General features: G+C 36.5%; 3 protein-coding genes across 9 annotated transcripts; 2 read left to right on the forward strand and 1 right to left on the reverse strand.

Moving 5' to 3' along the window:
* The first annotated feature begins 1156 nt into the window (after positions 1–1156).
* Positions 1157–5174, forward strand: LOC104770446 (protein trichome birefringence-like 16). Of its 7 annotated transcripts, none has more exons than XM_087462102.1 (7): positions 1157–1563; positions 2178–2415; positions 2508–2659; positions 2968–3051; positions 3167–3544; positions 3745–3940; positions 4056–5174. In XM_087462102.1, the coding sequence occupies exons 3-7, from the start codon at positions 2509–2511 to the stop codon at positions 4882–4884; spliced, it is 1638 nt and encodes a 545-aa protein (XP_087318228.1). In that variant the 5' UTR covers positions 1157–1563; positions 2178–2415; position 2508; the 3' UTR covers positions 4885–5174. The 7 variants fall into 7 exon arrangements, with proteins under 7 accessions (XP_087318228.1, XP_087318230.1, XP_087318229.1 ...); XM_087462104.1 differs by having other exon boundaries at positions 3209–3544; XM_087462103.1 differs by having other exon boundaries at positions 2178–2362.
* Positions 5175–5375: 201 nt separating this feature from the next.
* Positions 5376–8195, forward strand: LOC104770447 (pollen receptor-like kinase 6). Its single transcript, XM_010494877.3, has 2 exons — positions 5376–7146; positions 7312–8195. Exons 1-2 carry the CDS (start codon positions 5724–5726, stop codon positions 7878–7880), a joined length of 1992 nt encoding a protein of 663 aa, XP_010493179.2. The 5' UTR covers positions 5376–5723; the 3' UTR covers positions 7881–8195.
* A 2289-nt stretch (positions 8196–10484) lies between these two features.
* Positions 10485–12047, reverse strand: LOC104706421 (FCS-Like Zinc finger 14-like). The gene is made up of 2 exons (XM_010422613.3): positions 11049–12047; positions 10485–10963 (listed from the first exon to the last, which is right to left on the reverse strand). The coding sequence occupies exons 1-2, from the start codon at positions 11654–11656 to the stop codon at positions 10822–10824; spliced, it is 750 nt and encodes a 249-aa protein (XP_010420915.1). The 5' UTR covers positions 11657–12047; the 3' UTR covers positions 10485–10821.
* Between the last annotated feature and the right edge of the window lie 1488 nt (positions 12048–13535).

Raw genomic sequence — 13535 nt, forward strand, 5'->3', positions numbered from 1 at the left:
CCTAAGCACGAGTCATATTAAAACACTTTCAGCAAACATGTTCAAAAATTAAAATAAAAACAAACAACAAACATAATCATTTCTTATACATAAAATTACAAAATTAACAATATAAAACTTACAAAATAAGTATTTTTTCAAGCCATCATATTTAGCATATGATTTTATTGCATAATGTTTTATCAAAAAAAAACTTTTGCAAACAATTATATAAATTATATTTTATTCTAAAATTATAATATAAATAAAAAAAATTCAACACGTGCTCTAGCACGGGTCCAAATCTAGTTACTATATAATTTTCAAGTGACATAGAAAAGAAGATTTATGGGATTTGTGACTTTGGTGTTTTTAGGAGCATTCATATAGGTAATATGTAATTTTTGATGACTTTTGTTTTATAAATGAGCTTGAACAATTTGGCAAAAAAAAAAAATGAGCTTGAACAATTTTAAAATTTCTGTGAGGCCTCTGAAGTGTACTTTTTTTTTGGGCCCGTTGGGCCATTTTGAGTTATGGGTTCATTTTCAATTAAATTAAATTGTTTTTCAACACTTAACAAGTGTTTCAACAGATTTTATGTGGACTGAATCAGAATGGATGACTACAATTACAAGTTATATTTGTTGATCTAGTGCGAAGGACTGAAGCATGTTAGTGGGTTAGATTGCACTTTTGTCACTAAACTACTCCATTCCTTTCCATGGCGAGAAGAAACCTCCTCCACCGTAGCTTCCGATAGTATTACCCCCAGCCGCAGTGCTTTCTCATTTCTAAATAAGTGGGGGGGGGGGGGGGGGGGGGGGGGGGGCAGTAGTGTTGCTCACATACATAGTCACATCACATCTACGCCATCTCTCATTCGAATTTCGTTTATGTTTATCTAGGTCACTATTCATTCTAGTGTCCAAAAAAAATAAAGATTTTGGTTCCCTCCAAACTGGTAACACAGTTAAAATGATGTGGTATAAACGACCGTTTTGATGTTACCAATCTAAACTTACTTAAAAAAAAATTGATGTTAACTTGATTTCCATGTACGTACCACCGATTATTCTAAAGAAGAAATCAACCACACCAAAGTTCTATGCAAATTAATTTAAAAAAAAAAAAAAAAAAAAACTCCTTTTTTAGTCATTAAAAATTTAAAGATTTCACGGCCGACAAGTGATTCTCTTTTTTTTTTTTTTTTTTTTTTTGAAGGGTCAAATAATTTCGAAGCTTGTTGTTTTTGTATTTCTTCTCTCTCTCTCACTTCCCAAATTTATTTGAATTTTGATTTTCTTTTTGTTTTTCTTTTCTTGATTGAAATCTCCACCAACGTAAGTAATTTTCCTCTAAACACGCCTCTCCTCTCCGTACGGCGTCTCCTCCGGTGAATCGGATTTAATCATCGCCGACATCTACGGACCACCCAATTTTAAGACTCCGTTTTCATTGGAGGGATCCTTCGATTCATTTCACTTTCTCCCCCCCTCCCCCAAATTCTTTCCCCTGGGAAGATTATTTGAATTTTTTTGATCTCTCTCTCTCTCTCTCTCTCTCCTATTCTAAGATTCAAAGGTATTATCATCGTTTCGTTTCGATCCGATCTAACTTATAGATATATTAGTTGTCGGATTTTAATCGTGGCAGAAAGAAAAATATGAATTGAGTTTTTTTTTTCCTTAATCACTACTATTTTGAGGAATTAAAATGGTTTTAGTTGCTTTCAGATTTTTAGATTAGGGTTGTGGGATTGAGATCGGGACCAGAACATTTCCGCTTCTGCAATATTGCCTCATTTTCTTAATCTGTGATTTGATTATAGTGAAATTAGTCGATTTCAAGTAATGGCGTGGGGTTTGTTTTTACCAGTTTTAGTTATAATTATAATGGAACAGTGTTTTTACTAGTAGTTGGAGAGATATGTTAATTTTGCTAATTGTGTGTATAATAATACTTTGCTCAACAACCTTCACTCTTAATAAATAACATGAAAACACTTTTTTTTGGGGTCTTCATCCATGTTTCTCTCATAGGGTAAGATCTGTGGTTGGTGCCTCTTGTGATTGGATCTGTGTTTAGGTTTTTTTTTTTGTCATTAATGGTAATATTGAAAGGATTTTTAGGGTTTTTTTTTTTGTTTTGTTTTCTATTTGTCTCTGTGCTAAACACCAATAATCTTATATGATTAGGCAAGGGAACTACTCCTAAATGTGTTGATCTACCTACTAATTGTTCTGAAAGGATATCACACTGACTGAACCTCGAGCTAGCTGGAACATATGCCTTGAATGATCTTAAGTATGAACGAAAGTTTCTCTGGAACGCCAAGAAGCATCACCCTCCATAGAAATAGGTAGTTGATTGCTGCTCACAGGTGCATGTGATGTAACTACTAAGCAGTCTGATAAGACAGCCATTTTTGTTGGGGTTATCATCCTTCTTTTTTTTTTTTGTTTAATGATGTATTATTCATTGTGGCAGAATGTAATCTTACAACTAATTTACTGGAATTTGCATAGGATGAAAAGAGGAGCCCTTAGACGAAGGGCTAGGGATATTTCGGTTATGCTTGTTGTGCTTGTTTGTGCAACCGTAGTAATATGGACATGGGATAGAACTCCTACCTCGGCCTATCTTCCACCTGAAAGTCACTATTTAAAGCTGCAAACAGGTTTTTACTATGACACTAAAGCTCTCTTTCTGGCAATATTTTGTTAGGCCGTTTGAATGCTGGAACATTAATATTGAGACTTTGTCTAATGTTTAATGTAGTGCTGCTTGACAGCGAAATGTGTTACTTGTAGTTCCCCATGTTTATGTTTCGTAGGTCTTGAATTTTTTGTTCTGTTTAGGTCTAGAATATTACTTATAGTATCAATATTCTTCTTTCCACTTGTTGTTTCTCCTGTTTATGTTTCAGAAATTACTGTAGATGTTCTTTAAACCAATAGTACGGTTATTTTTCTTTGTCATTTGCAGAAGAAAAGGCTGAGAGAATACCTACTACGCTAAATACTGAAAGTAAAGATAGCTACTCATCAGCTACTCCATTTGTAAACAAAGGTATATGTTCAATGCATTTACAGAAGCTCTCTCCTGCATCTTGTAATCCCCTCAACTGTTTTTTTGAAGGGGTTTGCTCCCTGTCTGCTGTATTCTGCATTTTTTGGAAACTAAGCTTGGCATAAAAAAGTTCCTGTTCCCGACTCTTCTATGACAGAGGACAGCAAAGAGGATTCGACTGATAATAAAGATACAGAAGAAGAAGAGAAACAAGTAGAAGAAGATACTGTAAGTAATACGAACCAAGGGAAGACACCAATTATTGAAGAGAAAAAAGTAGAACAAGTGAAACGTGAAGTTATTGCAAGTGAACCAAAATATCAGAAGACACCAACTAGTGAAGAACAGGTGAAGCATGAGGTTGCTGTTGGTGGAGAAGCTTCGAAGACAACACATATTAAAGAGACTATTTCAGATCCAGAGAGTAATATTCTTGCAACAGATGAAGAGAGGACTGATGGTAGTACTTCAACAGCTCACATCGCCAAGCAAGGTAGAAATCAGATTTTATAGATCCAAGTATTATGATGCGTTAAAGCCTTCTTACGAGTGTTCATTAACTGGACATGACTAATCTATTTGAATCTCGGTGAAACTACTAGTCTTGAATCTCTAGACCGTATTGATGTTGTCTCAGCATGATTTCCTCTTACGTGAAGTAACAGGTTGTTTTATATTATCTTTCCCTACCAGCTTGCAATTACGCCAAAGGGAAATGGGTTGTGGACAATCACCGTCCTTTGTATTCGGGATCTCAATGCAAACAGTGGCTTGCTTCTATGTGGGCATGTAGGTTGATGCAACGTACAGACTTTGCCTTTGAAAGGGTAAGGTGGCAACCTAAAGATTGCTCTATGGAAGAATTTGAGGGTTCCAGATTCTTGAGAAGGTAAGATTTCATTTCTACGTTTGTTAAATCCAATGTATCCATAGATTTTGCCAAGTGTTTGCACCAATTTCGTAGTAACAGTAAATAAATGGCTCAATTTTTCAAATGCTCTCAGGATGAAGAACAAAACCCTAGCCTTTGTTGGAGACTCATTGGGAAGACAACAGTTTCAGTCCATGATGTGTATGATCACGGGAGGCAAAGAGAGGCTCGATGTCCTTGACGTGGGACCAGAATTTGGGTTCATAACTCCCGAAGGTGGAGCTCGTCCTGGTGGCTGGGCTTACAGATTCCCAGAAACAAACACAACGGTCCTATACCACTGGTCATCTACACTCTGCGACATAGAACCAATCAACATCACTGACCCCGCAACTGAACACGCTATGCATCTCGATCGCCCACCAGCGTTCTTACGCCAATACCTTCATAAGATCGACGTGTTGGTAATGAACACAGGTCACCATTGGAACCGAGGGAAGCTCAACGGTAACAGATGGGTGATGCATGTTAATGGCGTTCCCAACACTAACAAGAAGCTAGCCGCTCTTGGGAATGCCAAGAACTTCACAATCCACAGTACTGTTAGTTGGGTTAACTCGCAGCTCCCTCTCCATCCCGGTCTTAAGGCATTCTACAGAAGCCTTTCGCCCAGACATTTTGTGGGCGGGGAATGGAACACCGGAGGAAGTTGCAATAACACAACCCCAATGTCTATCGGAAAAGAAGTTTTGCAAGAGGAGTCGAGCGATTACAGCGCGGGTCGTTCAGTGAAAGGTACAGGGGTTAAGCTTTTGGACATAACAGCCTTATCTAATATTAGAGACGAAGGTCACATATCACGGTTCAGTATCTCGGCTTCACGGGGAGTTCAAGATTGCCTCCATTGGTGCTTGCCCGGTGTTCCTGATACGTGGAATGAAATCCTTTTTGCGATGATCTAAGTTTTCAAGTTACAGCTGTTGCATCAATCAGCTGAAAAGTTCAGAGAAAGGGCTTGAGCCAAACCAAAGCTTAGCCTTTTGACACATTGTAGTTTTAGCGGCTTGAGGTGTAAGTTAGTATATTTTTTAATTATGGTACAAAAGCAAAGCTCTGGCTATTATAGACGTCTTTATCGTATGCGTTTGCAAAACGCTAATCATACCGGGGTTTTGGTTCCGACCATATTTGCGGAACAGATCCTAACATTGTCTTGAAGTCAATTAAAAGAAATTTTAGAGTTAGTTTTGAATTCTTTATGTAATATCTGAAAGTTTAAGTTTCAATTCTGCTTAAACGCTTTTAAGCATGATTTTTGATGGTACCTATTCTGATCCGTCCGAATTTTAAGAAACCAAATATAGTAATTGCAATTGGGCATGTCATTTTCTATAACAATGATGAGACATAGCAAATAGATGGAAACTTATTAAGATTAGAAAATTCAGATCCTTATCAAAAATTCTCTAAGCTCTCAGAAACAAACAAATAGGTTTGTATAAATTCTATAACGAAAAAAACAAGCTATTTTTGGCTAAAGAAAAAAGTCTAAACTTTCACAACTAATTCAATAAAAAAAAAACAAAAACAAAGAGAAATGCCACCCTTACTTTCACAACCCTCACAAACAACCAATGTCCAAACTTTGGAACAACAAACACAATCTAAACAAAACTACACCTCCCAACAAATCGTAATACATCCATTATCAAAAAAAAAAAAAAACATCGTCCTTAATTGTTTTAAGACATAACATTATACCAACAAGAAAAAGAAGAACAGCATCTATTCTCCTAAATCCATGGCTGCTGTTCTGAATCACGGCTTTATTCTCGTCCTCCTCTTCTTCTGTTGTTTCTCAATCATCCCTTCTTTGCAGCACGTGAGCGAGTCGGAACCGCTTGTGCGGTTCAAGAACTCGGTGAAAATAACCAAAGGGGACCTAAATTCATGGAGAGCAGGAACAGATCCTTGCAGTGGGAAATGGTTCGGGATCTATTGCCAAAAGGGCCTAACAGTGTCAGGCATTCATGTCACGCGGCTCGGTCTCTCGGGTAGCATCACCGTAGATGATTTAAAGGATCTCCCAAATCTAAAGACAATCAGGCTCGACAACAACCTCCTCTCGGGTCCTCTCCCGCATTTCTTCAAACTCCGGGGCCTAAAGTCTCTCATGCTCTCTAACAACAGCTTCTCCGAAGAGATCCCTGATGATTTCTTCAAGGACATGACAAAGCTCAAGCGGCTATTTCTTGATCATAACAAATTCGTGGGAAAGATCCCTTCCTCCCTTATGCAGCTCCCTCAGCTCGAGGAGCTTCACCTTCAAGAAAATAACTTTACCGGGGAGATACCTGTAGAGATTGGCAACATTAAGAGCCTCAAAACCCTCGACCTCTCAGTCAACAATCTCGAAGGACCCGTCCCGGAAAGCATTACGAATAGGAAAAATCTTGCTGTCAATGTATCAGGGAACGAGGGCTTGTGCGGGGAGTTAGTTGACCTTTCATGTGATTATATTTCCCTAGATGAGGGGCAGGGGCGGGATGACGGAGGCCAGACGCCTCCAACAGCCACAGTATCTCCCAACTCGAACAATGCCACGGTACACGCGATCATGGTTGCCATCACGCTTCTTCTTATGTTCTTTATTATCGTAGGCGTTATAAGGAAGCGAAACAAGAAGAAGAACCCCGACTTTCGAATGCTCGACAAACAACGTCTGAGCGACAACGATATTGTGGAAGTCAGAGTACCCGAGTCCGTATCCACCACAGCGAAAAGGTCTACGGAATCGAGCAGAAAGCGTGGTGGAAACGCGGATGGAAGCGGTTCCTCCAAGAAAGGCGTGTCTCAAGTTGGGAAAGGCGGTAACGGAGGAGGAGGAGGTCTTAGCGGTGGGATGGGTGACATTATAATGGTAAATAGCGACAAGGGTTCTTTCGGTTTACCGGATTTAATGAAGGCTGCAGCTGAGGTGCTTGGCAATGGTAGTCTTGGATCAGCTTACAAGGCCGTCATGACCAATGGTTTATCCGTTGTAGTGAAGAGGATTAGGGATATGAATCAACTTGCACGTGAACCTTTCGATGTCGAGATGAGACGCTTTGGGAAACTCCGCCACCCTAACATTCTTACCCCTTTAGCCTATCACTACCGTCGCGAAGAGAAGCTTGTTGTCTCCGAATACATGCCTAAAAGCAGCTTGCTTTACGTTTTGCATGGTAACCCCGGAATGATTCTTTTTTTTTTTCCTTTTTAATTAGTCAAGAAGATAAATCTTGATTCCAAGTCATTTAACACAATTTAGTGATCAACATATATAAAAGCACAGTGGATGAAACCTTTCAACTACTAAGGCTAAATGAAACTTTGGTATTACAAAACAGGTGACCGGGGGATATACCATTCGGAACTAACTTGGCCGACAAGGTTGAAGATCATTCAAGGAGTTGCGCACGGAATGAAGTTCTTGCACGAGGAGTTTGCGTCTTACGATCTCCCACACGGTAACCTCAAATCAAGCAACGTTCTCCTCAGCGAGACCTACGAGCCTTTGATCAGCGATTACGCATTCTTACCGCTTCTCCAGCCAACCAACGCATCACAGGCGTTGTTCGCTTTCAAGACGCCCGAGTTTGCTCAGACCCAGCAGGTCTCTCATAAATCGGACGTCTACTGCCTCGGAATTATAATTCTAGAGATCTTGACAGGGAAGTTCCCTTCTCAGTACTTAAACAACGGTAAAGGCGGTACCGATATAGTTCAATGGGTACAATCTTCGGTCGCGGAGCAGAAGGAAGAAGAACTTATCGATCCGGAGATAGTAAACAATACTGATTCGGTGCGACAGATGGTGGAACTGTTGCGGGTTGGGGCTGCTTGTATCGCAAGTAATCCAGACGAGAGATTAGACATGAGGGAAGCTGTTAGAAGGATAGAACAAGTAAACACTTGATGAGATGTTTAGACCGCATGCAATCATGATCGGAACGAACAATCAAACTCTAAAAGGAAGAAAGAAAACCTTCGGAATCTGTAGATACATATAATACTAACCACGAAGCGAAGTGTTGATGAAAATTTGGGTTCGTAAATAGGATAAAAGGTTTTTTGTTTCTTCGGAGGGTTTCTATTTTCCTTTTTGTGGTTGCAGTGATCTATCTTTGGAAAGAAAAAAAGAAAAATGATACGTTTTATGTTTCTTGTTCCATAAGAAAACCAAAATGATTCATTAAAAAGTTAGATATATTTTTCAATTTTTCATTCTATATTTCTTCTTTTTTTTAAAAAAAAATGTCAAACATGATAAGACTTTTTATTTTCTAGGAATATATATAATTTTTAATCTAATCATTACTTTATGAGAAAAGTGCATTCATCTCATCATTGGTCTTGTGATTGTGGCCAATTGTTTTTTTCTTTTTGATATGTTTCCACATAACTGCTTATACTTAGATCTCTTTTGCCATGCGAAGCCAGAAGGAGTCAAACTTTGTTACAAAGATAAAGATGAATGTGCAGACATATCAGCAAAGAAAACTTTTCATGAAAAACTTAAGTATGCAAATGTTATTTGATTCAATTATTTTTCATGTATCTATAATTTGTTGAACAATGACTATATCATTTTGAATATTAATTGGTAATTCTTGTAAAGTTAAGTACAAAATGACGTAGTCATTCGCATACAGAGGTAATTATATCATTGGCACAGTGTACTCATTCACATACAGAGGCAATTATGTTAGCTAGCTAATATATAAACCGAAAACAGATTCTCTAATAATTCTGTTATAGTATTATCTTTCTTGACAATGATTTCGTTTAAAATAATTGAAATGATCAAGAGTTGACTCTTTTTTAAGTTATTTATTTTTATGAAAGAATAATAGCTTAATAACCACAAAAGCTTAAAATTACGTCTCTAAATTTAGTTAAAATTTTTGAAAAACTAAAATGTATAACAATTACTAATATTGTTAGAAACTGGATATCATTTCCGTTTTATAAGACGTCTACAATAGCCAGCCATGATTGAAACTGCATTAGGAAGGACTTGAATCTTGGTCTCACAATTCAAGATATATCCTTTAACTACTGGACCAACATGAGTTGATTGTTTGTTTTGGTTACAAAGGTGTATCCATAAGAATTTAATTGTACTTTTGGGTTCTTTTTATTTTGATTTTGGTTTGAAACTTATTGGTTAATTAGCTTTGTCCTGATTATGATTATTTTATTGAGATTATTAAGTATCATATTTATATCTCAGTAAATATTTTTTTTAAAGATATCTCTCAGTAATTACTATTTTGTCTTATAATCATGCTTAGAGTTTATAAGTTAGGATAATGTTGACTCCTGCTGTAGCAAAAATACATATTTGTAAGTTGTGAGATTGATGGCTTGGGTTCCTTAAGCTCCAAACTCAATTCTGAGAACAAAACATGCACGTTTACCTAATTTCCCATACCTTCCCAAATCTTTTTGGTTAAGGATTGAATCAAAACAAATATGTGAATCAAATCAAACTGTTATAACCTGAGCGAGAGACGAGAAAAGCAGAGAGATCATATGCGAAAATTATCACGAATAAATTATTTAGATAAAAAGAGAATACTCTGTATATATGACATTTTATGTGCCGAATCACGAGTAATGACAACAAGTGGCAAATCATGTAAAGTAGTGACTGTCAGAAACTCAGAATTATGGGATAATAATTAATAACAGATTAAGGAGTCCGCGTGATTATGTTTTTTTTTTTTTTTTTTTTTCATGTTATCTTTTCATTTGCAGACGCATTTTTTCTATTTGAGGATATAGTCTAACGGTAATTTCTAATTTATATCACATGCAGCTAGCTACGATGTCTTCTATGATCTCAAAATTTCATATTCCCAATATATCTTAAACATCAAAAGTCAAAACTGTATAGTTTAAACACAAGCAAAAGAAAACTATAAAAGACTTAACATATTAATGGACCCAAAAGCTTGAGTATTGGGTAGGAGACTCGATTCGGATACGAACAAAGATATATTAAAATTGATGCATGCAAGTCAATTTTAGTGAAAGGACCACAAAGAAATTAGGTTTTGTCTTCTTCTTCTTCCTGTTATATAATAACCAATAATAAATTAAGACTTTTGTGGTAGGCCCTTACCACTCAGCAATGATGTCCCTCTTTTGGGCTTATTCTCAGTGCTGGCTTCTTCCGTATGGGTCACTTTTATTTTTTATTTATTTTCTTTTAGTATTTCGTATCTTTCACAAGTTGATTGATATGAGTAAAACCACACATAAACCAACACGGCAACAACCATTTTTATGCTTTTCTTTTTTTTATATACACAATTATACATCAGAGTTATGCTTAAACTTTATTACGTATATTATTCGAATTTTTTAATTCAATTTTCACCGCTCTATTTTGTTGTTTGCTAATATTCGCTTCAATTATTTGATATGATGGTTGGATTGGAGCAGTCTACTTATATTCACCTTTCAAAACATCCATTTTTAAAAGAATCGGACACAAGAAAAAGGAAAAACCATATTTTAGAAAACTTCAAAATCATTTTCATATATGTTAATTATCACAAAAATACTCAAAACAAAACAAGAACCATAAAAAAAAAAAAACAAGAGCATTGTTCCATTTCTCGCCATGTTTAACGATCAAGAATTAGCTCTCTCTACATTTCATTTCCCCCCTCATCAAAATTTCTCCAAGTTGTCTCGTTACCACCATATATTATATATAATATGGACATACATGTCATATGCTAATTTATTTCTCTTGCCAATTATTTTATGCCTAATTATTTTATTTACCCCTGATCCCCCCATATATGTATATATATAAGTAAAAAACTCAGTAGAAGAACTTCCGACTAAGTCACTAGGACTCCGGTGGTGAAAATTTGGCCGGCGGTGTAAGGAGAGGTTGAGAAGTTCGATCTACATCTCTCTTTCCTTTCATCATTTGCTATATGACTCGATCGACACTCTGTGCTGCAAAAGGCTTTTTCCCCTCTGCATAACCCAAAAAAAAAGGATTAGTCAATCAATAATATGATCGTAATATGAAAAATACTTTATATATGCTCCCAAATTATACCTGTAAATAAATATGTCTTGACCATGAAGTTTCTTCCTGCACAAGTAACATGAATTGAGGAAACCCAAACCCTGAAACTCCGGCGAGTTCTCTGGAGATTCCATACCGACATCGACCAAGAAAATTCGTTCACGACGATCTTCCTTGATCTTACTCGAGAAGCACTCAAACCCATCTTTGTCATAAACCCTTGTACTACAAGATCCACTTGGCCCATGGTGGCATGTCACCAACGTGTAATCCTCCTCGTCCATTATGAACATTTCCTCGTCTTCTCCGTCGTCCGTGCTTGCTCCATGGTTCATGAAATGAACCGGATCAGACCGGCCCGATTGGTTCGGTTCCGATCTACAAACGCTCGTGATTAGACGAGTGTTTGAGTTCTCGAGGGCGGCTACTATCCCTAGACCAACGGAGCCACCAAGACTGTCATCGTAGAATCTCTTTGAGCTGTTTCTTTGAGATATCTGAGGGAGAATCTTGAAATCGAGTGGGCTTCTAGGGCTCGTCATCAAGACGTCAAAGAAAGGAGCAGCCGCGGACCGGTTGACACCGACGAGGAGCTCCGATATCTTTCCGATCATTGGATGGGTTCTTTTGGTAAGCATGATCTTGGAGAGAGAAGGGTATGTATGATCAGATTAAACCAAAAAAAACAAAAACAAAAAGAAGAAGCATAAGAGGAGAGAAGGGAGAAGCTTGGTGGTGTTTGTGAAACCTCCACAAATAAGAGATGGGGGAGAGATGTGTTATTTATGGTGGAGTTGGTGGGAGGGTTGAGAAACTTTACAGTAGCTTTTATTTATTGCAATATTTACAATAACTCACGTGAACTGTTCTTATTTCGCGAATCAAATCCTTGCTGTTTATCTTCAAAACAAAACTACCATATACTATCTAATGACGTAACAAGCCACGAAGCGTGTGAAGCTAATTAGGTTTTTTTTTTTTACATGGAACGTCTATAAAGTTTGAGCAAATTGAATATCTCACCAGGTTATTATAATCATAGAAAAACAATAAGAGATATACTAACAGCGGATTGAAAACTTATAAATCTTGTCTAATCAGTGTATTATATTCTATTTAAATTTAATATGTTATAAGTACATGAGTAAGTCATCAATTATCGTTCTGAAGATAGTCAAAATACTAAGGCTATATCAAAACGTTGACGCAACTATAATGTGGAACTTCTTGATACAAATAATATGGGTGACACGGTGTTAAATTGTAAGTACATTATATTCTAGTTTAAAATAAATGGGCACTTAATATATTTTTAGTCATGACTCATTGAGGCAAGAAAATATATAGATCTCTTCACACTACATCATCATAATTAATCTATAAGCTTATGTTTACTTCTAAGATGAAATGACATATAAATAAGGGTCCCTCCTACAACTTATCCCACAATTAAACGCTAAGAGAGAGGATAGCTTTTGGTTTCGAAATTCTTACAACGCTATAACATTAGTTTCAATTGCATGCAATCACAATCATATCCAGCCACAAACACAAAAATATATTAACGTTTTGTGAGCAGTAATGTCTAAACCAAACGCAACCCATCTGTAATTGCCCAAACTTGTACATTACAGCAACACATGCATGTTTTCTTTGTTATATATTCAATAAAACAAATTTCAGTGGTGTTATATGTATAAGCTTATTAATTGACATAAACCCTAAGCATTGATGGTTTTTTTTTTTTTTTTCTAAGCATTGATGGTTGAATAGATTTGAAAGATTTATTTTTGTAAGAAATATTATAAATAAAAAATACTGACATAAATAATGTAAGAGAGAGATATTAAACAAAAACGAATATGAAGATGAGGTGCCAATGAAAGAGTGGTCCACACAGAGACAACCAATCTACCTTTAAAAAATAGAAACCAAAAAAAAACACAAAACGTCGAGATCGATCGACAATGGATCCCACAGGGCTCTAAATTAAAGAGGATTCGTTTAGCACTTTCATGAGATGTGGGAACGTGTCATTCATCAACAGCTTCATTTTGTACCCCTCCACTATTATTTGCTGACTCGGTTCTCTGTTTTACTTTGCCACAGTGAGTTTTTTTTTTTTATATATGCATGGTCCTATTCCCCTACTAATTAAAAATGGGAATTTTATTAAAAATGTCACTTAAAAACTAAACTCATGACAAATGCCACTTTCTAATTTTTCTTTCTGAAATTGCCATTTTTGTTTTATGACATTGATAAAAATATGATTTTATCCTTAAAATCTAAATCAAAACATAACAAAAGAGAAAGATACAAATTGATGTAACTCAATTTTGTCCATTGATAAGTTCATCATTATTGTCTATCGACTGTTGTCATATGGGAATTCATTAATGTTGTTCACCAGAGAGTTCATTAGTGTTGTCCTTCGATTGTTGTCCTCAGGGAGTTCATCAGTGTTGTCCATCAGGAGGTTCATTAGTGTTGTCTACCGATTATTGCCTCGGGGAA

The sequence above is a fragment of the Camelina sativa genome, chromosome 8, assembly GCF_030686135.1.
Source record: "Camelina sativa cultivar CO46 ecotype springtype chromosome 8, ASM3068613v1".
In the NCBI taxonomy this organism is placed as follows: domain Eukaryota; kingdom Viridiplantae; phylum Streptophyta; class Magnoliopsida; order Brassicales; family Brassicaceae; genus Camelina; species Camelina sativa.